Source organism: Gracilinanus agilis, chromosome 5 (assembly GCF_016433145.1).
Source record: "Gracilinanus agilis isolate LMUSP501 chromosome 5, AgileGrace, whole genome shotgun sequence".
Taxonomy (NCBI): Eukaryota; Metazoa; Chordata; class Mammalia; order Didelphimorphia; family Didelphidae; genus Gracilinanus; species Gracilinanus agilis.
In genome coordinates this window covers 138,134,345-138,160,327 of record NC_058134.1, presented here as the reverse complement: position 1 = coordinate 138,160,327, position 25,983 = coordinate 138,134,345, and the positions used below count along the sequence as shown (strand labels likewise).

At 37.1% G+C, this 25,983-nt stretch overlaps 1 protein-coding gene across 1 annotated transcript in view; it reads left to right on the top strand.

Annotated features, from left to right (window-relative positions):
• MET (MET proto-oncogene, receptor tyrosine kinase) overlaps window positions 1-25,983 on the top strand; it is a 128,504-nt gene that overhangs the window by 84,363 nt on the left and 18,158 nt on the right. Inside the window, exons 9-14 of the mRNA XM_044679396.1 lie at window positions 458-557; window positions 5,418-5,636; window positions 16,535-16,681; window positions 18,525-18,681; window positions 18,902-19,042; window positions 23,953-24,183. Of these exons, the coding sequence (XP_044535331.1) occupies window positions 458-557; window positions 5,418-5,636; window positions 16,535-16,681; window positions 18,525-18,681; window positions 18,902-19,042; window positions 23,953-24,183 (995 nt within the window). The remainder of the gene's footprint in view (window positions 1-457; window positions 558-5,417; window positions 5,637-16,534; window positions 16,682-18,524; window positions 18,682-18,901; window positions 19,043-23,952; window positions 24,184-25,983) is intronic.

Genomic DNA, 25,983 nt, shown 5'->3' with positions numbered 1-25,983 from the left:
TCCCTTTAAATCAGTATCTTATTGAACCAAATCAATCTAGCTCATTTCTTTTGCAACTCTCCAGCTCTCTCAGTCAAGTAACAATGGAAAGTGGATTCATTTTAATTCCCTACCATGCAAATGCCTAAAGGCAGTTTTTTAAAGTTTTCTTTCAAAAGCCAGAATCCAACTTATTTTCAGAGATGATTCTTTTGTATATCCAAACAAATCAAAAAGAATATACAATTCTCAAATTTATGAGTTATACTTTTAAATATGTACACAATGACACATTTTCAAGAAGCTAAGAAATTTGTTTCCAATGAACATCTTTAATCTTTTAATAAGTATCTAACTTTATAGTTATTCTGACTCTAAATCATTATCTGTATAAATTGGCCTTCAAGCTCACTGAAAAGTAAAATTAAATGCTGTCATTTTTCTCAATATTATCACTTTTCTATTTTATGTTTATCAGTGGTGGAAGCACAATAACAGGTTTTGGGAAAAACCTAAATTCTGCTAGTGTTCCCAAGATGGTAATAAATGTTCCTGAAGTAGGAAGAAACTTCACAGTGGTGAGTACCCTCAGTAGTGCTGCTTATACATTAGATAGTGTGTTTTTTTCCCCTATGTTGGTTTTTTTGTTTGTTTGTTTACCAACCTGGCTGGTTTTCATTTAACATAAAGATTTGGGATTATGCCTTCAAAATACTTTAACTAATTTCCTTTTGCACAACTTAAGCAAAATTTTACTTTTGTAATTTAACTGAAGTTATTAAGTAATTTCGGTTTAGTTTTTTAAACAACAACCTTTGAACATAAATAATGGTTACAACCCTAAGATGATGTTTTTATTTTTATTTATTATTTTTTTTAGAACCCTTACCTTCTGCCTTGGAATCAATACTCTGTATTGGCTCTGAGGCAGAAGAGTGGTAAGGGCTAGGCAACAGGGGTTAAGTGACTTGACCAGGGTCACAGAGCTAGGAAGGGTCTGAGGCCAGACTTGAACCTAGGCTGGGGCAAATAGGTGGCTCAGTGAATTGAGGGCCAGGCCTAAAGACTGGAGGTCCTGGGCTCAAATTTGGTCTCAGATACTTCCTAACTGTATAACTCTAGGCAAGTCAGTTAACCCCCATTGCCTAGCCCTTACCACTCTTCTGTTTGGGAACCAATACTCAGTATTGATTCTAAGACAGAAGGTAAAGTTTAAAAAAAAAAGTTTAGCAAAAGAGTTTGTGTTCAAGGAGATTGCATGAGGTAGGGGCTATTCTTTCCTTCTCCTCATCCCCGCCCCCTCTTTCTTTCTGTCTCTCTGTCTCTGTCTGTCTGTCTGTCTGTCTGTCTCTCTCTCTCTCTCTCTCTCTCCCTCTCTCCCCTTTCTGTCCTCTCCACTCTCATTAATGTCTTTTTCTCTCCCTGGTAAAGTGTTAGGAAAAAAAGTATCCTTTTTAGTCCAATAAAGGTCTTGGTGTGAAGTTTCCCTGATCACATCACAATTTCATTAATCCAGCATGGAACAAGTGGATTGCTTCTTGGCCTCTCTGCCCTGTTCCTCAGCCTTCTTAATAATCTCATGATGACCTAATCCTGAAGAACATCCTTAAAATAAATTCTTATTTTATTTTATTTACAGATGCATGCAAAAATAAAATAATCAAACGAGATGCTGTCTTAAAAGTTATGGACCCATTACTAGTATTACAACCACTTGTATTTTTATATGTTGATTTTTCTGTCTGTTTCATCTTATGTGGAATGCTAAGCCAATTAGATTTCTGTGAAGACTTCGGTAATGTCAGTGCTGATTTTAAGGATTTTCATGTTTTAATTTCTACCACAACTCTAACAGTAGACCTAAAATAAAAGTTGAAGATGTTGCCTTTTTAACGATCTTAATTGAGCAGATCATAGATTGAATTAGAGCATTTCTTCTTAGATTATCTATCCCAACATTTTTTGAGAACTAAAGCCATCATATTCTTCAATTACAGAGGCCAATTTTGTGCTAAATATGTCAAGTCAAATTACAAAACAATAAGGTCATCTCAAATGAGATTTCTCTTGACCTTCTCAATCAGTCACATTGCATCACCTCTGAAGTATTATTAGATTTTTATCATACTCCTGAGAGGCTGCGCTATGCCAAATGAGCAAAAAATTGAAGTAAAAGACTCTGAATTCCAACATATAGCCAGAGTTCTGAATACCCCTACTATTAACTTGACATTTGTATTTCTTAGCAGAATAGAAAATTAATGAATTTCCAATAGCAAATAAAAATAAGTTTATATGCATTCATGCATGTATGTGTAAATATATGTGATTTTTGTGTAGAGGTCTGGGAAATTAAATGACAAATTTTCCATCTGTTTTTATAACCCATATGAATACCTGAATAGAGAGTATACTTTGCTTTCCTAAGGAACTGCCTATTAAAAAGAAAGATAGTGTCATGTGTAACATGCATGATCTTAAGTGGGGTGAACTGCCTCTCAGAATTACACAGTACCCCCCAGAACTCCAGGAGAGGGGGCAGTTGGGGCAGTTAAAAATGTGGGTACTGCTTTTTATTCTGTGAGGCAGTTCACCCCACTTAAGATCATGCATGTAATACCCACATTTTTAACTGCACCAACTGCCCCCCCTGGAGTTCTGGGGGGTTACTGTAGAATTCTGTGAGGCAGTTCACCCCACTTAAGATCATGCATGTTACACATGGAGAGAGAAAGTGATGGGTTGTTTTGTATCTGGAGAGGAAAAGCCAATTTCTACTGGTTCGGTGACAAAAATATTAGCCCGGTACGGCCTAGATCTCTATATATTCATTAGAATTAGAGATTTAAAAACCTCATATTATGGATGTTTGTTCAATTGGTTCATGAACAGAAGATATTCTACTTTTGAAATGTTTTTTTGCCTGTGGAAACTGAGGCCAGAAATGACGAATTTGATCTATGGAAGCTTTTGGCCTCAGATGCTATGATTCATGTCACGAGTCATGTCAATGTCCATCCACAGTAACTTTAATCTGCATCTATATTGGCAATCATTGTTTAAAAAAGAAGACAAGCACTTTCTAACCAGACTGTGCATTGATTTGCAAATGCATATTCTCCTTCAGCAGTCAGCATTTCAAAATGTAGTTTTCCAATTCCTCTATTTTATATATGGAATTATTGTGATGACAGTAAAATTGCTCATTTGTCCTTAATTCAATTTCATTTTTCAAGCTGAGTAAAGAACTTTGAATATCATGATGCTAATTTGGCATAGAGCTAAATTGCATCATATATATCTAGAAGAATAAAAAGCAAATTCATATCCCATGTGTTCTTACAATAGAGGAAACATGGAAGGTAGACAATATTAAGCATGGATTAAGAAATTTCCCAGTTCACTTTCTACCTCTGGCATTTAGCTATGTGGCCCTGGGCAAGTTTCTCTACATTAATGTGCCTCAAGCACATTCCTGGGACATAATCCACTAAATTATAGGTGGTCTGCTATCTTGGTTGGTATATGGAGTTCTGAAAGGTGAAGAAACCATAGATGTAGAGCCAGAATCATGGGCAGGTAGGTGGCACAGTAGAGAGAATGCCAAGTATGGAATCAGAAAAATTCATTTTCCTTAGTTCATATCTGGCTTCAAATACTTACTAGCTGTGTGACCCTGAGTAAATCACTTAACCTCATTTGCCTTAGTTTCCTCATCTGTAAAATGAGCTGGAAAAGGAAATGGCAAACCATTCCCAGGGTCTTTACCAAGAAAACTCAAAATGCAGTCTTGAGGAGTCAGACACAACTGAAAATGATTAAGCAACAACAAAAGATCTAGGATTGGGGATTCTTGATTGGAATTCCATGAACTTTTTTTGATAACTAGATTTCAATATCATTAGTTTCCTTTGTTCATCCTATATATTTTTGCATTAAAAAATTTTTCCCTAGAAGGAGTTGCATAGGCTTCACTAGATTGCCTAAAGGTTCTAGAATATACAAAAAATGACTGGAATGGCTCAGAGGCCATGGAGACGAATCCTCTTCATTTTAGAGATGAGGACATGAGACTCGGAAAGGTTCAGTAACTTGCTAAAGGTCACACAAGTTGAGAACAGCAGAGACAACATTAGAACCCAAGTCTTTTAACATAGCCAATGCTCTCAGTCTCAACTCATGTACACATCAATTCTTTAAGGCTCTCTTTCACCAAGTATTTATGAATTGCCTGCTATGAATCACCATTATACTATGCACTAAAGATAAAAGGACCTGCAATAAAATTATCCCTATTCATCACATGCTCACATTTATAAAGGTTTAGTAAAGACTGATGCTAATGGCTATGGAAAATAGTACTTGAGTCCAGCTTAAATATATCTTTAAAAAATTTTTATAATATAGAATTTTCACAGTGGTCTAAGTTCAATTCCAAGTGTTTTTTTTTTTGAGAATTTTATGTGTTTCCTAAGTCTTCCTACATGAGAATAAATGATTGCATTGCTCATTATACTTGTATAAGAGAAAGAAATTTAAAAGGTTTATTGTGCTTTGGAAAATCACTCATTTTACCCATAAATAAATATTTTTATCTAATCACTAGCAGTAATAGGAAATCACATTTCCTAAGATGTCAGAAATCAGGATTCTTAAGTCCCCTTGTGTAGCTATATAGTAAAAAATCTGGACAATATATAATCTGAGTGGGGAACTTCTTCAACAATAGCAGTCAGTCAACAAACCTTTAAGTGCCTACTCTATGCCAGGCACTGTACTAAGTGCTAGAGATACAAAGAAAGGAAAGAGTCCCCACTTTCAGTCCGATGGGAGAGTTAACAGCAAAAAAAAAAATAAACTAGAGAGAGGATGATTTGGAAGTAATTGATTGTAGGAAAGCACTGGAATTCGGGGGAATCAGGAAACACTTGTTATAAAAGATCAGATTTTATCTGGAACTTAAAGGAAATCAAGAAACAAAGAGGCAGAGATGAGAAGGTGAACATTCCAGGCATGGGGAACAGCCAGTGAGAATGGCACAGACTTTGGGAAGGGAACATTTGCCAATATGCAGAATTCTCTAGTGGCTTTTATTTAAGTGATGGAAGATGAGGTAATATCCCTCCATGTGTCCCTGTCCTGTTCTCAAAGGAATGGAAAATAATTAGGGGAACCTAAACAGGAGGTCCAGCTTCAGAAATGACAGCATAGATTATTCTAGGCAGGTAAAGCTGATCTCAATTTTGTGTAGAAATACCCTGAACTCTTTACAAAAATGTGTATTCTAGCTAGATATAGGATAACATTAAGCAGTAAATTGGAGGCCTAAAAAAACAAATTTTTGAGTCTTGTATAGTAGTAAAATGTGAAAGTTATTACTGATATTGCCTAATTTTTTGATCTGCTTATTTATTGTGGCTAATTTTTTCTCACTACAGGCATGTAAGCAGCGCTCTAATTCAGAGATAATCTGTTGTTCAACTCCTTCCTTACAACAGCTAAATCTGCAACCCCCCTTGGAAACAAAAGCTCTTTTCATATTTGATGGTATCCATTCCACTTACTTTGATCTCATTTATGTCCATAATCCTGTATTTAAGCCTTTTGAAAAGCCAGTGATGATCTCAATGGGCAACGAAAATGTACTGGAAATTAAGGTAAGAAATGCTTAAATGCCCCCTTAAATCTCCAACTTGAGCTTAATTGGCTTTTTAGTTGTAAGAGTGAAATGATTGTATTCTTTAATTATAACACATTCTACATCAGCAAATATCTAAGCTCTGAAACACAAATCTTTTTGGCATAACATTAAAGGGAAGTATTAATAGTGGGCTATTTCTTTGTGAAGAATGGGGGGGATCCCTTTCTTATTATGTACATATAAAAAAGTAACAATAAGTGTTAGGCATGGATCCATTAAAAGCTCCCTGTGAATACATTATCCTGCAGATGTAATATATTTTCCTGGACCCCTAAGTGTACTGATTGAAAGATAAAATTTGACATTCTTGGTAAGTAAATCCATCATTTATAACTATCTAGTTCCTAATAACCACTGAATTTTGTAGTGAGGTGTGCATACATATATGTGCATACCTTAAAAATATGTTTTCGCAATAATTAAACAAGCACAGCATGAAATTAAATGGTAGCCTGCTTCAGTGAACAAACTGCTCTACCAAACCAAAGTTCTTTCATCTACTTCTTTAATTAGTTTTACAAAAGGAGAAAGAGCTTTTATCACATCTTTTTTTTTCAATAAAACTAATCTAGTGTGACATATTTTGCATTCAACAAATTACTGTATTTGCCATTTGAAAGAATCCATTTGGTTCCTCTTAATGAAAACAAGAAATTTTATTTGAGAATATTTTTACACTCTGGAAAATTGTATTTTTTTTCTAGTTGTTTCATCTATGATTCGAGGATTGGAGATAAATGGCCCCTTTATCTGTCCCTCTAAGCAAATCTTATATGGAAAAAAGAAGTTCTTCCTCTCTAAATTAGTGTTTCTTGCTCAGGGCTCCCAAACTTGCTTGACCAAGAAAAACATGATTTGACATGATTATCTTCAGAATCATTTAGCACAATTTCCAACATGGGCAAAGAGGTTCATACAGATTGACACAAAGCACTTTCAAGTCTTATTTCCATAAAGGACGACTCTTTGGCCTGTCCGTTGTTTAAAAAGTCTTCAATCTCATGGGGCAAGTCAAGGGAGATGGCCAGTGGTTGGGAGGAAGCAGCAAAACTTCTCATCTGTGTTCAAATGTGTAGGATTTTAATATCGCCCTCCCTCTCATATGCTTTCCCTTATGTGAATTGAATTGGAGCCAACTGAATTGTGCTCAAGTGGAAATGTACTGTGAAAGACAGAATTCAGCTGAAGTCTCCTTATTCTAATACTAATCTCTGCCCTTTTTCAATTACTGAAATCAAGTAAATTAAAATATGTGCCTGCCTTTGAAACAGCAGAGGTAAATGAGTAGTGAGAGAAAGGAGGAGAGGAAGCAATGTTTGCCACTCCTGGGGAAAAATTCAAATGTTTCATTGTGAGGAAAAGACTTTTGTTCGTGCTGTGCTTGTATAACTCATGCTTAGGAAGTTTGTGTATTTGTAATCGTAAATGGTGACAGCATTTGGCACATAGTATGTTTATTTTATAATGCAAATAAAGTTATATGCTTATGTGTTCATTCATGATACTTATCTATGGAATGGGATCAAGAAAGGCAGTATGGAATAATGGGGAGTACTGTATTTGCAATCTGAAAGGAGTAAGTTTGAGCTTGGCTCCAACTTTGCTTTGCTGCACAACCCTGAGCTGAACAGCAACTCCGTCATCAAACTGTTCTGACTATCAGTTTTCTCATCAATAAAAATTAGGTCATAACTACCTGGCTTACTATTTTCCCATGAGGAACACCTTTTGTAATCCTAAAGTGACATCTAACCGGGAGCTACTCTTGTCAAAGTGGGATTTGTTCGGTGTTTCTGGGGAAGCCCCTAGTATGCAAGCAGCTAAGAATGCAAGAAAGTCTTGGCAAAAGAGGTGAGATCGTTGTTATCTCTACCCTTCATTCATCAATGGTCACAAAACAATAAGCATATTGAGAAAGATCCCAACAGGATTGTAGGCTCAGTTGCTCTTCTATATAAACTTGAAACTTCACTGATATATTGGGTAGGTTATGACCAAAGCCGGAAATTAGCCAAGACTGACAATGATCAAAAAACATTATTATTATGACAAATAATAATAAATAGTGAGCATTAATATATTACATGCAAATATAAGATTTGAAAATAATTTTAATATTATTTAATTTGATCTTCAACATAAGAGATGCTTTTATTATGCCCATTTTATATTTCAAGAAACCATGCCAAACCAGTTAAGTGACTTGGCCAGAGTCACACAGCTAGTAAGTGCCTGAAGCTATATTTGAACTCAAATCTTCCCAAGGCCCAGACCAACACTCTACTCTCCCAACTAGCTACATTTCTAGTTTAACTCTTATAAGCACAGACTCTTATCTGTTTATCAGTATGTGCTTTTAAAATGATATTAATTTTATTTAAATTAAATATTATTCATAACAATGAAATTTTACAGTTATGTACCAGTAATTCTAGCATTAATTCTTTTTTCCACATTGTTTTTAAGAATATTTTTCCATGGTTATATAATTCATGTTCTCTCCTTCCCTTCTTCCCTCTCCCCTCCCAGAGCTGACAAGCAATTGCACTAGTTCATACATGTCTTATTACTCAAAACCCATTTCCATATTGTTCATATTTGTACTAGAATAATCTTTTTTATACCAAAACTCCAAATCATAAACCATATAACCAAGTGATAAATCATATGTTTTTCTTCTGCATTTCTACTCCCATAGTTCTTGCTCTAGATGTGGATAGCATTCTTTTTCATAAGTAACACAGAATTGTTCTTGATCACTGCATTGCTCTTAGTAGCAGAGTCTATTACATTTGATCATTCCACAATGTTTCACTTTCTGTATATAATGTTCTCCTGGTTCTGCTCATTTCAGTCTGCATCAGTTCATGGAAGTCTTTCCAGCTCATATAGAAAGCAAGAAGTTCATAATTCCTTATAGCACAATAGTATTCCATCACCATCACATACCACAATTTGTTCAGCTATTCCCCAATTGAGAGACACCACCTCATTTTCCAAATTTTTGCTACCACAAAAAGCACAGTTATAAATAATTTTGTGCAAACTTTTTTATCTCTTTGGGGTACAAACCTAGTAGTGGTATAGTTGGATCAAAGGGCATGTAAACTTTTAAAGACCTTTAGGCATAATTCCAAATTGTCTTCCAGAATGGTTGGATCAATTCACAATTTTACTAGCAATACGTAAGTGTCCCAATTTTGCCACATCCCCTCCAACATTTATTATTTTCCTTTGCCAATCTGAGGTATGAGATGGTACCTCAGAGTTGTTTTGATTTGCATTTCTCTAATCAGGAGGGATTTAAAACACTTTTTCATGTGATTATTTATACTTTTGATTTCTCCATCTGAAAATTGCCTCTTCTTATCCCTTGACCATTTTTCAACTGGGGTATGGCTTGATTTCTTGTAAATTTGACTTCATTCCTTATATGTTTGGGAAATTAGACCTTGGTCAGAGAATTTTGTCATAAAAATTTTTCCCAGTTTGTTGCTTCCTTTCTAATTTTGGTTGCATTGATTTTGTTTGTCCAAAAACTTTTTCATTTAATATCATCAAAATTATTCATTTTATATCTTGTAACATTCTATATCTCTTGTTGGTCTTAAATTCCTTCCTTTCCCATAGAATGAGTATACTATTCTATATTCACCAAATTTATTTCTAGCATTAATTCTTTAAGCAAAGTAAACATTCACAGGCTTCTGATGATCATTTGAAAAATAAAAGAACACCAAAGGAAACATTACATTGTTTTTTTCTAATTCTCTGATAAAATGTTATAGTTATGTTCCTCTATTTTGTAAACGCCAGTATCTTTTGTAGCATATCTTGCTAGAATTTTTATCCCAGCAGGGGAAGCTAGGAAGGGAGATACCAGAAGTTTGACTAAACATGAATAAAGTACAAATATTATAATTCACAAAGTCTAGTGAGAAGTCATATGTTCAATCGTAGGGCAGTCAACTAAGATAGAAAGAACTAGACAGACAAGTGATCCTGTCCCTCCTCTCTAAAAAAAAAAAAAAAGTCACACCACCTGAGAATTCCAAAACATTCTTAGATATCTAGTTCAATCTTTACCTTTACTGCAATACCTAATTACATTTCCAATGTCTTCCAGCCTCCATTTAAAGTCCTCTAGGAAAGGGGAACCTACAACCTCACAAGGAAGTCAATTCCCCTCTGAGGCAGCTATAACTTCTAAGAAGTTATTTAGATTGAATCCAAAGTAGCACCCTACTAAATTCAACCTATATTGCTAATTAGTTCTCCCCACTGGTACCAAGTAAAACAAATCAGTTCTCTCTGCAACATGAATAACCTGGATATTAGAGAATATCTCTCATGTACCCATATCCCCTCTTCTTCAGGCTACATGCTCCCCTTAACTCCTTCAACTAATTATTATATGGCATCATCTCAAGGTCCTTCATCTTCCTGACCATTCTCTTCCAAAATAACCCCAAGTTCATAACATTTTGTAGGAACATAGTTTGAAGAAACCTTAGAATTCATCCAGGTCAACTCTTCATTTTATAGATGAGGAAATTACATGTGGGAGAGGTTACTTGAGTTGTCCAAAGTTACAGAGGAAGCAAGTGATAGAAGCAGAGCTAAAATTCAAGGTTTCTGATGTCACTGTCCTTCCAAAAATGTGAGGTCCAGAACAGATCAGGGTAGACTATAATGGATTTTCTACTTCTATCAATCTGGAAATTATGCTTCAATTAATGTCGAAGCTAGTTTAAGAGAGTATTAGCTTTTTTGCCTGGCCCTCCAGACTTTCTCCACCATTCCCCAATACCTTTTCTCTTCCTTCCACCACCTAGCTAAGGTTGATTTTATGTATTGCCTTTCTTCATTAGAATTCAGTGCTACTAAGGGCAGGGACCACCTCCATTTTTATCTGTATTCCCCCACTTAGCATATAGTAAACACTTTATATATACCAGTTGCCTTACTTTTAATTATTTTTTATTATTCTGCTGTCTGTTTTCACTTATATTGAGATCTTGTGTTTGGCCGGTCTTCTTTTTTAGATATATCCTTTTTCCCTTCTCTACTCAGAGAGCCGTCCCTTATAAACAAAGAATTTTGAAAAGAAAGAAAAGAAGGAAAAAGCAGTTCAGCAAAATTAACCAGCATATCAACCAATTCTGGTAGCATATTCAAGGTTCCATCCCCAAAGGCCTCCAATTCTACAAAGAAAGAAAGGAGGCATATTTTCTCATTTCTTCTTCAGGATCAGCCTTGGTCATTATAGTTACATCATGTTCAATTCCTTTTTTTGTTCTTTCCATTTGCATTGTTTTACTCACTATGCATATGATTTTTGTGGTTCCACTCATTTATTTTTATCATTTTATTCTCCTGTGTAGTCTTCATAGTTGTTTCTTATTGTATAGTCATAATCTGTTATATTTATGTTAAGATATACCTTAGTAGTTTGCATCTACTTTGCTACTATAAAAATATTTGATGTGTATGAGATCTTTCTCTCCATCTTTCACTCCTTAGGATGTACACCTAAGTTCTGTTCTAAAATAGGGTCTAGACCTGTGATATATTTGGTATAGAAAGCTCCCAGTAGAAGAGATTCAATCAGTGCAAATTGTAGCACATTTTCTGCAACTTATAGTCTTAGAGTTACCCATGGCACTGAGAAATGAGAGGACTTACCAAGGTAGCTAGGTAGTACAGTCCTGCAATCCAGCCTCAGATGCTTACTAGCTGAATGATCCTAGGCAAATCACTTAACCTCTGTCTGCCCCAGTTTCTTCAACTGTAAAATGAAGATAAAGTAGTACCTATCTCACCAGGTTGTTGAGAGGATCAAATGAGATCATATATTGTGTAACTAGAATTTTGTACCCCAGGACTCCATTTTCCAGAATCCCACTTTCATCTTCATGATCTGTCCTTACGTTTTGGAGATAAAGTTTCTGTAACCCCACCTTTCTCTCTCTCTTCTCCCTTTAAAGTGGTCAGGAAAACTTCTCTTTACTCAGGCTTTTACATTTGTTCATTTTATTTCCTCTACTTCAAGTGATTATTAATAAATCTTATAAAATATAATACTTGGAGTTATTGGATATTAATTTCAATCTTACAATATATAAAAGTGCCTAGAACAGTGATTCCCAAAAGTGGTCACCACCGCCCCCTGGTGGGTGATGCAGCAATCCAGGGCAGCGGTGATGGCCACAGGTGCATTTATCTTTCCTATTAATTGCTAATAAAATTTTTAAAAATTTAATTTCCAGGGGGCTAAGTAATATTTTTTCTGAAAAGGGACGGTAGGCCAAAAAAGTTTGGGAACCACTGCCCTAGAACAATGCCTAGGGAATAGTAAGTCCTATAGAAATGCTTATTCCCTTCCCTTCTCTCTGCCCCAAAGGTCACTTCACCAGTATATATCAGAGGAAGAACTTGAACCCAGGTCTTCCTGACTCAGAAGTCAGCTTTCTATTCAGCATACTAGACTATTTAATAGATGTTTATTGAATTTCTGATATAGATAAGTGTGAGCAGAAGTACAAAGTTAGGAAAATATGGAACACATGTGGGAAACCACAAGGCATGATCCAGATTGGTTGGAATTTTGGGTGGATAATGGGAGCAAGACTGACATAAGGTAAGACCAATGGAGTAGGCCAGATTGTTGAGTTCAAGAATTATCAATTTAGAAGTTTGAACTTTACTTGGTTGGTAAGAGGGAAACATTGAAGATTTTTGAAGATGAGTACAAATAGGTGGGCAGCTAGTAGGCAGAATTCTAAATTATACAAAGACTTTAGGCCAGAAGCATTTGAGCAGGAATGGGAGAAGACTGGATGGAATAGCTAAAGGTAAAAGGGACATAAACCAAAGAGATCAATGGTGGAAATTCTATGGCTAGAAGGAGCTTGTCATCTTAGTTTTTGTTTGTCTGTTTTTCAATATAACCCTTACCTCCCATCTTAGAATCAATATTATGCTTTGGTTCCAAGTCAGAAGAGGGGCAATGGCCAGGCAACAGGGGTTAAATGACTTCCCAGGATCACAGAGCTAGGAAATATCCGAGGCCAGATTTGAACCCAGGATCTCCCATTTCTAAAATCTGACTCTCAATCCTCTGAGTCATCTAGCCCCAATTCCCCCAAATAAGAGAGTGATTTCTGACCCAAGGCAAAGTGAAGTTAATTAATATTCCTCATCACATTAAGTGTAACTCATTGGGAAAGGGAAGATGTCTGTTATATCCCACCATATACCCCTTCCTGGGCACTGAGGTTCAATCTCCAAGAGAAGTAGTTTTTATTGTTGTTCGGTCCGATTTTTTTCTGAGTCACGTGATGAGTTTCATCATCCTGTTTTTAGACATTAATGACTTGAGAACATAACAGACTGATGGTTGTTTTTCAGATGTGGCTTATATTTTCCAATTTCTGCCTGTTTTTCATGCTTTAAAAGTAATTTCATGAGTTCTTTTTTTTTTTATTTTGCTTCTCAAGGTTGTGAGAAGATTTATGTTGTTTTCTTATCATAAGTTCCTTGGTTTTATGCAGATGAGAAAAAGTAGTTCTACCCAGTCTGGATTTATTTTTCCTTAGCTGGAAATTTATTTGGCAGCATTGTTATTTCCTTATTTGAAGAGTTCTTGGACGTTAAAGAATGAGTATCTGCAAACAAATGGGACACAGTCTTCCCTTCCCCCACCTTAGTTATTATCTAGCCAAGAAAGCCCCATTTTAGTTCTTCCCTCATAAATCAGCCCCTCAGCTCTTTAATCTCTTCACTTGTCCTTCTCTGAATTCCCTTCAGTATGTGAATGCATACCTCAGCCTTACTCAGAACTAACCAACAAGTTGTCATTTGAGGCCCTGTGGTGATGACCTGTTAGATTTATAGACCTCTTGTAGATTGCCCTTTGCGTCTGACCCAGTTCAATGAGATACTCACATTACCTAATAGTCACTTAACTCACATGATCTCAAGAAACTCCATTAGGAAGAGTTTTGTTTATGTGCATTTTACCTAATCCCTAGTTTCTCACCAAGAAGTAGCACTTGTACCTGTTCTCTTCTTATTAAGATATCAGCCTATTATGGTTACTTTGAGAAGGAAATTTGATATAGATATAGATATAGATATAGATATAGATATTTGTATGTGTATATATATGAATGCATTATAGTTCTTTATACTTTTCAAAGTGTTTTTTAATATTTGCTGTGATATGGTCCTTCACATTTAAAGTATAACAACAGGCTTATATATATATATATATATGTGTATATGTATGTATGTATGTAAAGGTTAAAAAAATAGTAGTTTCTGACTATTGACACATCTTTACTAAAATTAATAGTAATCTGTTCTTTTTTTGGAATTGGAATTTTTATTTAATTAACTAATTTAGAATATTTTTCCATGGTTACATGATTCACGTTCTCTTCCTCCCCTCCAACCACCCCACTCCCATCCCATAACCGACATGCAGTTCCACTGGGTTTTACATATATGTCATTGATCAAGATTTATTTCCATATTATTAATATTTGCACTAGGGTGATCATTTAAAGGCAACATCCCCAATCATATCCCTATCGACCCATGTGATCAAGCAGTTGTTTTTCTTCTGTGTTTCTGCTCCCACAGTAATCTGTTCTTTTAACTGGTGGCTACAATTCTCAGTTCTGGTAATCTGATAATGTGACAAGATATGGTTGTGACAAGTATGACAATGTGACAAGCGGCTATTTCTTTGTTCCTAAATCTAATTTTTGGTTCCTTCAATATGTTGAATAATGTACCAGCTTGACGTATTAAATAAAGAGCCAGCTCTGTCAGCAAGACTTATGCTAAATCCTGCCCCTAACACATGCTGGCTCTGTGACCTTGGGCAAGTCATTTTAGCAGTGCTCTAGGTATATCTCTATGACTATAGATTTCAGAGAAGGTATCTTCCTGCATTGATGGAAGGGAATTTCTTCGCCTGGAAGTTCCCTGTCACAGTAAAATCATAGATCTTGTCCTTATACTAAAATAATAGTAGGCATATACCCCAAAAAGTCAAAGATGGAAATAAAAGTAAGAAAGAAAGAGAACAAGCAGAAAAACTAGTAGTAATGGTGGTGGTGGTGGTGGTGGTGGTGGTGGTGGTGGTGGTGGTGGTGGTGGTGGTGGTGGTAGTGGTGGTGATGGTGGTGATAGTGATAGTGATAGTAGTAGTAGTAGTAGTAGTAGTAGTAACAAAATATTTTAGCAACAAAGAAATGGAAACAAAATAGTTCAGGCTTGGGCTTATTAATGTGTCAAGAACCCCTAATGAAAAAAGCAAGTAAAAAAAAGCATGTGCCATTGAATTGAGTGCAGTATTATAGGAATATTTTCCAGATATGAAAATGCAAGTTAGCTGAAAGCTTGTCAAAAAGACGCCAGCCTTAAAAACAATTGTCTGCCCTCTCTTGGGCTGAGTTTGGGTAGTCTCCAAACTGCTCCAAAAAAGCGAAGATTATGCCTATATAATTTGCTCAATATTTCAAGGATATGTGACTTCATCATTATGGGCACCCCCACCACTGGCATAGATGAAAGATTCTCTCTCTTACTAGACAGTAGGCATAAATTGCTGTGACCAAAAACATCCTCACCCAGTAGCCAACTTTCCATTGATGAGATGGTCTATGAGATCCCTTCCAGCTCTAGAGCTATGATTCTACATTTTATGTGTGTGTGCATACGTGTGCTCACACATATGTACATGTACACACAGGCTATCCTCATAACTGTGTCCACGTGTTACCTGTGTCATCTTGGAGAAAACCCTTAGCCTCTCTCATTCTCCATCTATGAAAGGAATGGTATAGGTCAGATGGTCACTAAGGTCCCTTCCAGCTCTAAATCTATAATTCCCTGATCTTCTCCTTGAAGCCTTTCCAGCTTTAGAGACCCTGTCTGAGATAATGCCCACTAGAATAACCTTTAAAAACCTAGTCACCCACATGCCAGAATGAGACATCAGATTGGTTCAAAATTTGGTTTCATAATAGCCCTTTTAAAACGCCACTCTGATGGTGATAGAATGGTTAGGTTTTCAAAAGCCAATTTGCCCTCAAGAGAATCAAGTCAAGAAAGAAGTAGACAGAAGTGTAAGAATGTTTTTCCCCATCCTCTCCTAAGAACCAAGGAGAGGTATTGTGGGGTAGACAACCAGGAGGCATCCCAGAGTGCTGGACTGGGATTTGAGGAAACCTGAACCCTGCCTTAAACATGAGTTATATGATGCTGTTTCCTCATCTGTAAAATGAGGGTAATGATAGCACCTTGCTCACAAGGTTGTTGTGGGAATCAGTGAGACAGCTTGTGTAAAACTCTTTGCAAACCTCAAAGCACCATATATTTATCTGTAGAAAAATGGACGAGAAAAATGGGTGTCGGGAAAAGTCTGATTTCAAATGTTGGCTTCTATCACTTATTAGCTATGTGTTCCCGGGCAGCTCATTTATGAACCATAAGCCTCCATTTCCTCTTCTGGAAAGTGGAGATAATAATCCTCATAGTTGCTATGGGGGAAGTACTTTATTCAAGCGCCGTAGAAATGTGAACTGCAGCTACAAGTAGAAAATAAATGCTTTGATTTCTGGAAGGCTGGTTTAGAGCTAAAATGCTCCCTGTGAATAAATGAATTGGATGAAGGAAGGAAAGAGAGAAGGAAGACAAATATAATCTACCTTGGGCTAAGTCCAAAAGATATGTCTTAATTCTACCGTATTTTTATAATACCCCTCAACTGTGACCATCCCTGGTAGATGTGGAAGATCTAAGGAATACTAATGAACAATATGTATTTTTCTTCTCTTCCAGGGAAATGATATTGACCCCGAGGCAGTAAAAGGTGAAGTGTTAAAAGTGGGAAATAAGAGCTGTGAGAATATCCGCTTGCACTCTGAAGCAGTCTTATGTACAGTCCCCAATGACCTGCTGAAGCTGAACAGTGAGCTAAATATAGAGGTGGGATTCCTGAATTACTTTCATGTTTATTAATAAGGATGCCAGTGTAATTATGTCACTTGCTGTCTTAAAATACACCCTCAGAGCTCATTTGTATGTAAACTTAAGTTCATCAAGGCCTTCTGGATTTCTGGTTGCGAGTTGACAAATGGTGGGGTTTGGTTAGGTTGTCTCCCTCCCAGTTAATCCTATTTTCTAGAAGCCTTGCTGAGACATTGCCAAACAGCAAAGTTTCCAAGACAACTGCAAGATCTGTCAGTAGATCTCAAAGTCTTGTTTAATAGATGACCCTCCACGCTAGTTTCTGACAGCCCAAATCAGCTACCCCCATTCTATTTTTCTCTCTCTGGGTTTTTGAGATATACAACAGAGAAGAAATGCAACGAACAGCCGAAAGTTCTCCTGATGACTTCCCTCCATAGAGCTTTCCTAGTATTCCATGTATACCTATCCTATTCCTACTTTGTATTCTAAATTGTATTATCAGGTTTTGAATGCATTTTATCACACCTTTTAGATGACAAATTCTCTGAAGGCAAAGAGCATTCTAGACTATGGAGGACCTCGAATGTCAGCCTAAGGTGACCACTAATTTGGCTGCCAACATATATCCATCCCTAACCCCAGCCATCTCAGCATGCCCAGGAAATTAAAAGCCACCCCTCACAAAATGAATAAAAATACTTAATTCATAGGAAAGGTATAAAAGAAAGTGCTCTGACAGAGGGAGAGATTGCCTCCCTTCTGAGTAAATGAGAGGAAGCTTCTTGAAGAAGGCAACAATTGAACTGGACCCTAGAGGACAGATGGCATTTCAAGGAGGTGACAATTATAGAGGGAAGACATTCCAGGAATAAGGATACTACAGGAAAAGGGGGGAGGGAATAAGGAGAGACACACAGGAAGAGGAAAGTACAGGATAAAATGTTCAAGGAACAGTAAGTGGAATGGAGGATGGGGGGGGGGGTGTCAGAAGCATAGAAGCCCTAAAAAAAAGTGAGATAAGGCTAAAAATTCAGTTCATAGGGCATAGCTTGGTAACTCAGTAGATAAAGAGCCAAATCTTGAGAGGGGAGGTCCTGGGTTCAAATGTGACCTCAGACACTTCCTAGCTGTATTAGCTTATCTACCTTGCAACCAGAGGAGGGAGGGAGGAAGGGAAGGAATGAACAACCAAACTTTGTAAAGAGCCTTGAATGTCAGTCAGGATTTTATATTTTATTTGCTAGGCAAGGGAAGCCAGTAAAAGGATTTGAGCAGAAGGGTGACTTGACCAGATCTATCAATTTTTATCATTTGTTGGGTTATAATACAACACACTGAACAGTTAGGTGGTGCAGTGGTTAGAGTGCCAGGCTTGAAGTCAAAAAGTCTCATCTCCCTGAGTTCAAATAAGGTCTCAGACACCAACTAGCTATGTCACCCTGGACAAGTAAGTCACTTAACCCTATTTGTCTGCATTTCTTCATCTTTAAAATGAGCTAGAAAAGGAAATGTGAACCTCTCCAGTATCTTTGCTTTCAAAAGAATGCATTACGCAGTGATGATTCAATAACATGTAAAATGCAAACAGGCCAAGTAACATAATACAATGTTGTCTTTCAGTTCATAAATTTAAACTAAGGCACTTTGGAAATTTACATTCAGCCACTTAGTTTTAAACACTGAAGAAAAAATTGGTGAACCCAACCATCTTATTCTGAAGATGATGCCATTGCTAGAAGTAATTATGGTAGCACTCGTGTATGATTCTATGCCCAGAAATGATCAGCTCAGCTCATTGAATATATTGTAAACAAAATGTTTCAGATATTATGCTATTTCTTTTTTTTCTTCATTGTAGTGGAAGCAAGCAGTTTCTTCAACTGTCCTTGGAAAAGTGATAGTACTACCAGACCAGAATTTCACAGGACTCATTGTTGGAGTCGTCTTGATATCATTGTTGCTCTTGTTACTGCTAGGGCTTTTCCTGTGGCTGAAAAAGAGGAAGCAGATTAAAGGTGCATCATTTTTGTTTTCTTTTTTTTTTTTAAGAGAAAAAAATCTTAGGAAGGTCATTCATATTTACAGCAGGGTTCCTCAAAGCCATATGTGCTCCCCTCCCTCCGTAATGTCCATGAGAACTGGATGCTTATATCAGAAACAATCTATAGGAGCTCATCATCCTTGACCCAGAATATAGAAGTTTTTAACAAACTTTTTCTTTCTGTTTGTTTTAAGATCTGGGCAGTGATTTAGTTCGCTATGATGCAAGAGTACACACTCCTCACTTGGATAGGCTTGTAAGCGCCCGGAGTGTAAGCCCTACCACGGAAATGGTTTCCAATGAATCTGTAGACTACAGAGCAACTTTTCCAGAAGGTATATTCAGTTTATTGTTCTGAGAAATACCTATACATGTACTTCAATGGAGGGTTCTTTTTCAGCCTTTACATTCAACCTTCCTCCAAGAGTTTGATGGCTTTTAATTTGGAACCAGACTCGTGTCTCCTTACATTTTTAAGACCTTTCAGCTGTTCTTCCCCAGAAAAATGAACCAGAAATTCATAAGGGTAAAGGCATTTATTTCATTTATTGTTTGAGAAGTACACTAAGAAGTTGTGAGGCTTCTCTAAACTAATTTAGGAGCAGTAGGATGGTACAAAGTGGCTAAAAAGCTGGTGGCAGAGTCAGAAGGACCAAGTCACCCAAAGAGGTCTAGTGTCTCTAGACAAGTCACTTAAACCCTCTAAATTGTATAGCCTCTGTAAATTCAGAGAACTTGCTGGAATCAATTGACAGAGGGCATTATCTACACCAGTGGTTCCCAAACTTTTTTGGCCTACCACCCCCTTTCCAGAAAAAAATATTACTTAGCCCCCTGGAAATTAATTTTTTTTAATTTTAATAGCAATTAATAGGAAAGATAAATGTACCTGTGGCCATCTCTTTTCTCATGAATCGCTGCAGCACCCACCAGGGGGCAGTAGCACCCACTTTGGGAATCACTGATCTACACCAATAAAATCACAGGTCCCGCTTTGTTTATCTCTTTCATTGAACAAACTAAGTCCGGAGAGGTAAGATTAAAAAGTAAATTTTAGTCAAATGTAATTTACCACTATATAGCCTTTTCTCTTAACCCTGTGAAAAGAATTTATTTGTAGGAATCTGTGCATAGAGTTCCATCAAGACATCCATAACAACCACAATGGTTTATAAGTGCCTAGCTTAGACATAGAGTCACATTCCTCAAGGAGCAGATAGTCTAGGAGAATGGATTATAAACTTCACAACCTAGCACCTCAAGTATTCCATGACTTTTATATTCATTTTGATGTCTAATCCAGGACAAACATCCAGTTCTACTGAGAAATAAAGAAAAGTTTAGCATCATCTGCTTCAGAAAATACTGTTACCAAATAATGGCCAAACTAACTGGAGCATTTCATGTTGTTTAACTGAAAATATGTTGGCAAAAGTACAGTTTCTACATTTTATCAACTTTATTACCTTTAGAAGTTTCAGGATATGAGTCAACTGCAAGCATTTTCCTGGTTGAATATTTACCACTGGACAAATATAGTGAATCAGACTTAGAAAATAACTTGCAAATCTAGGAATTGCTTCAAGTCAAAGGGTGATAGTAGTAAAGCAACCCCTGTCTTTATTACTTTAGACCAATTCCCTGATATTTTTAAGTTTTATTCATTCACCCCTGTATGAGCAGCACAAGGCATTTTTGCATTATTATTTCTTGTAGAGCTTTTGGTCCATATAATTCCATGTATGAAACTAGTTTCCTTTTGCAATAATGACAGCTTACTGTCACTTAATCCACATGAAAATTTGAATAGTATTATGCTTTCTTTTAATAGACTGTACTTGCCATTTACTTGTGTTGTTCTTATATTGTAAGAGAATTTAAATCCACAAATAGCCCCAAAGACTTATTTTAAACCAGTTTTAACATCCTTTTCCCAAACAAAACTTTTATCATAGCTCCTTGAGTTTCATATGCTTGAACTTCAAATATTTAAGTCTCATCTTTTATTTGTCTTGTCCACTGTTTAGTAATATTGCACAAGAAAATAGCCAACTGCCAGGAGAGTCCACAATCAGCTCCTAAAAAATGGAGCTGACTATTGTGCTGTCATTGACACAGCAAGTGATTCTCCTTATATTCTACCACTAGAGACACATTGAAAGTCAGAGGACTTTAACCTAACTGAAGAACCAGTAAAGCATTCCATGCCAAAGGACTTTTCCCCCTCAATGGCTCGATGATTTGTCGGTTTCAAGCAGTCCCTAAAGTCTGGTTCAGCAGCAACTCTCTGATCTATACTGCCAATGTAAAAAATATCCAGCTGTCAAAGGCATAAGACAGCTGCTCTGATTGCCAGCTGTAAGAGAAATATATCCATAGTGCCTCTAGTCTCAGACCAATATCACGTAAAATGCTTGAAATATTGATAGCAGCAGTAAGGGGCTATGCTGAAAGAGGGACTATTAGCTTTTCCAGGTCCAATGGGGAGGTTCTACATCCTGGATCCCTAGGAATTTGGGAGATGCCTTTCTAACCTAAGCCTATTCCTATTCCCTCCTATCCTTGCTTTTTTGAGCTAATATGATTTTGATATTCCTATACTGCTACTCCCACATCTGCCTTCCAGTTTAATGACTTCTCTGGCTCCTGCATCTCTGGCTCTCCATGGACCACTGGTCCATAGCAAATGTGATCAAAATGAACCAGATGGAAAATATTGAAATGTGTAAAGTAGGGTGGAATAAGGCGGTAGTCTATCACATTTCTTGTCAAGAAGAACTAAAACTAATACTCTACCTTTAGGCAAATAAGCCTAGACTATGTATAAACTAAGGCACATCTTTATTTTTCCAGTGAAACACTATGCAGGATGTCTTTATATGGTTATAGGTTTTAATACATTAAAATTTTAAAAGATAATAATATTAATAGCAAATATTCATGTAGTGCTTACTGTATGCCAGGGAGTGTGTGATTATCTTATTTGATCTTCACAACAACCCTACAAGATGGGTGCTATATTATCTCTATTATCCTGAAAACGGAGGAAACAGAGATTAAATGACTTGCCCAACAACTGTCTTGAGGTATGATTTGAACTCAGGCTTTCCTGACTCCATGCCATCCATTGGACCACCCAGATGTCTCCAAAGATATTAAAGGCTTAAGCTGCACTAAGTCTTTTGGAAGAGCCTTTCTAAAGCTATCACTCTTTTCCCCCACCTTTTCAAGCATCATTTATCCCTCTCATTGACAAACAACTGATGTTTCCTGTTGGTTCTCCTATCCTAACTCTGGGAATACTGGAGTGCTGTGGGATAGAGAAAAGAATGTTGGACTCAACCATTCATTAATGTGCTTTTGACCCTGAGCAAGACATCCAACCCTATTTGCCTCAGTTTCCTCATCTGTGAAAGAACTGGAAATGGCAAAGCAGAATCTTTGCCAATAAAACCCCAAATGGGGTCATGGAGAGTCAGAAATGACTATAAATGAGTAAACAATTCTGCTGCCTCTTAGATGCATGACCTTGAGCAAGTCAGCTTCACAGAGACTCAGCTTCCTCATTAGGAAAATGGAACTAGTTGATTATGAATTAATTAATAATGGATCATAAACAAAATCCAGCCTATGAAAGCATACCATTAAACACTATAGAACTGTACGCTTCAATTATTGCCATTTTTGGATCTGGGTTTCCCCTGTCCTCATCTCATTGCTTCTTCCCCAACTGCCTCCTTGATTTGCTAGAAGAGAAGCAAAGCTTTTCTCAGCTGGAAAGGGTATTTCTTCCATTCAGAGACTTTATTGTCAGTACATTTCTTTTGCTTCCCTGACTGCTCCCCAGGAACTCACTGCCAGGAGCCCCACCCCCTCACTCAGGGATTGCACTGTCAACACACACACACACACACACACACACACACACACACACACACAGTCAGTGGATCTCAAGGCTCTGGGGGAAGAGTAGATTCTCTTCCCAGAAGGTTTCAGGATCCCTGCCCTAACCCCTTGCAGGGTCCTCCCTGATGTGGAGGATTGGATCTTTAAGACTCATTAGGCAAGTCTCTTAAATTCTTCTTGTCTCTTTTCCTCAAAGCAGGGAGTTTCAAGTACCACTTAACTTGAGCTAAGAGAAAGGCTCCCTGGCAAGAATGCCAGGAGGCAGTTCTAATGGCCTTTTTAAACATTTGACCCTGAACCCTCATCCCCTACTGAGGCAAGTCATTCCCATATGTATGGATCTAGCTGATTCTTTCCACTGGCTGGGAGTGTCCATTTACATTTCCAGAGATCTGATTCCATTGATAAAACAATGGTTTGTCCAAAAGTTGCTTTTCCTTTTCCTTTGCATGAGCTGGGCTTTTGTAAGACACATGTGTAATATGTATATTATTCATTAGAGTTTCTCAGTACAGTATCCTCTAGTAAAACTCTTTAGCTCCTTTCCCACCATTTTGATACATCTAAACAAAGGAGGTAGTGTATAGTAGAACAGGAAGTGCCTGAGCTCTGGGGTCAAAGGACATGGGTTCACATTCTATCTCTTAGATTTACTGTGTGGCCATGCCAAAATCACTTTATTTCCTTGGACTCAGTTTCCTCACAAGTAAGGGAGGGGTTTGGACTAGAAGACCTCTAAGGTTCCTTCTAGCTCTAGATCTCTGGTCATGGAGACAGAGGGTAGCTCAGTTTTTATTCTTTCACACACAAAAAATGGTTGTTTCTAATAATAATGTGCTACAGTGTGCAAAACACTTTTCCAGCATTGCTTCAACTTGATCCTCACAATAGCCATACAGCTGGGTCTGTGGGAGTTGTACCATTTTGTAGGTGAGAGGATACTGAGCCTCAGAGATTAGGTGACTTGTCCATGGTCCTAAAACCTATATGCGACTTCATCAAAGCCTCACAATAATCCTGAGTTAGATATTTCTAATAGTGTTCTTCCAAAATTTGCAAAAAATAGTTAACCTATTTAGGGAAATAAACTTTATGAAAATGTTTAAAGTGCTCGTTTGCATAGAATTGATTTGCTTATCTCAGTCCTCAAATCAGGAATATCTCTTTTTAAGTTAAAGTCAACTGTTAATTACTTAAAAAGAAAAGAAGCTGAATTTTTCTAATTCTGCAATTCAATTTTTGTATTGTTTTAGACCATCCCCCTGTCTCTTTGGTCCTGATGAATCAAGATTTTCACTGTATCTTTAAAATATACTAATAATTCAAGTTCCTCTTGCAGATCAGTTTCCAAATTCTTCCCAGAATGGATCCTGCAGACAAGCTCATTATCCTCTGACAGATTTGTCCCCCATCCTAACCAGTGGTGATTCAGATCTTTCCAGTCCACTGCTTCAGAATCACGTCCACATTGATATCAGCGCCTTAAATCCTGAGCTGGTCCAAGCAGTTCAACATGTGGTGATTGGGCCAAACAGCCTGATTGTACATTTCAATGAAATCATAGGAAGAGGCAAGTATTCCAACTCTGCTTTCCTTCAGTTCCTGTAGAAGAAGTTTAGGTTCTGTTTGAGCAAATAGGTAAACATACATATGTATAATAAAAGTCATACAAAGGACAAAAAAGAAATGAGAAGAGCTTTTGTTTTTCCATTCTGCATGCATACCCTTGTGAAAATCAAGTCTCCTGGGATGTGGTCCTCCTGGTACTGCTGTAATTTGGTCATCTCCAAAGCAGGTCGAAATAAATCACATTCCTCCATCACCCTTTTTAATAATGACAAGAACATTTTTATGGAATTTTTTACTGCTTTTAATTGCAACCATTTTCACTGATGTCACCCTCCGATGTCTCTTTACATGGAAAACAGTGACTAAGTCTCTCGAAAGCCCTCGTTCACAGCTCCTCGTGCCAGCATTCTGAGGAATAGTAATTTATAGCATTACCTTGACCTTGAGCAGCATACATCATTTTTTCAATGCACTCTAATTCCTTTACACAAAGGGAAGCAGGTATTTGTAATAAGGCGGTCTGTCTGGGCAGCAGTAACGGCTAGCATAAACAACAGTTGAGAAAATGTTTAGAGGGGAAATAAACCAACCAGAAAAAGAAGCTATAGGTAGAAAAGTGGATTCCAGGCTCTTTTTCTTCTCTAAAATCTTTGATCGCAATCCAGATTGTCTTGAATCCTTTTCTCTGGATACAATGCCAAAAGGCTTCAAGAACATTTGCTGTGCTCCTGATGAATAATTTGAAGAGATAATTTACATTATATGAACATAGGTCAAATTCTCATTTGAGGTGACTCGAGTGGGGGAGAGGGGAAAGCTGGTGGGCAAAGAAAATTCCCTCACATTCTTTAATCCGGTGTATGTCTTTCCCTTCTGCCTTATAAATACAGACTCTCTTCATAATAATAGTTCACATTTGTAGAGCACTTAGAGTTTAATGCACTTTACTTGTTTTGAACCTTAGAATACACCTTAAACAATATCTGAATTTTATATGATAACAATAGTCATTAGCATTTATAAAGTGATTTAAGACTTGCAATGTACTTTACAAATATGTTCTCATTTGATCCAATCAATAGGAATTAGATATTATGCTTATTTAGACCTTTTTTTTTTCAGTGGTGGCCAACTCTTTGTGGCCTCATTTGGGGTTTTCTTGGCAAAGATACTAGAGTGGTTTTCCTTTTCTTTCTCCAGCTCATTTACAAATATGGAAACAGGCAAACAGGATTAAGTGACCCTTCCAGGGTCACTCAGCTAGTAAGTGTCTGAGGCTAGATTTGAACTCAGGAAGATGGGCCTTCCTGACTCTAGGGCCAACCCTCTATCTATTGTGCCACCTAGGTGCCCATTTTATCCCCATTTTACAAATGAAGAAACTAAAGTTAAGTAACATGCCAGGGGTCCTATAACTAGCAAATGTCTAAGACCAGTTATTCTTAATTGCAGGTCAACCATTCTGTCCACTTCACCAGCTACCTGCTTGTGTATATACATGCAAATACATATACTTATGCATATCTAAATGTCTATCCATATGTGCACATGTGTGAGACACATGCATGTTTATACTTCATACATGTGTATATGTGTTACTGTTTTGCGTATGCAGATAATTCTGAGTGCAAATATCATGTATAGATCATACACACACACACATAGTGTGTTAAAATTTTGCAAACCTATTTATAGACAGCATCTTGTTTGAACCTCAAAACTATCCTATCAGGCAGGGCCTACAAGTGTTCTGTCCATTTTATAGATGAGGAAACTGAACCTGAGAGTGATCTTAGCCAGG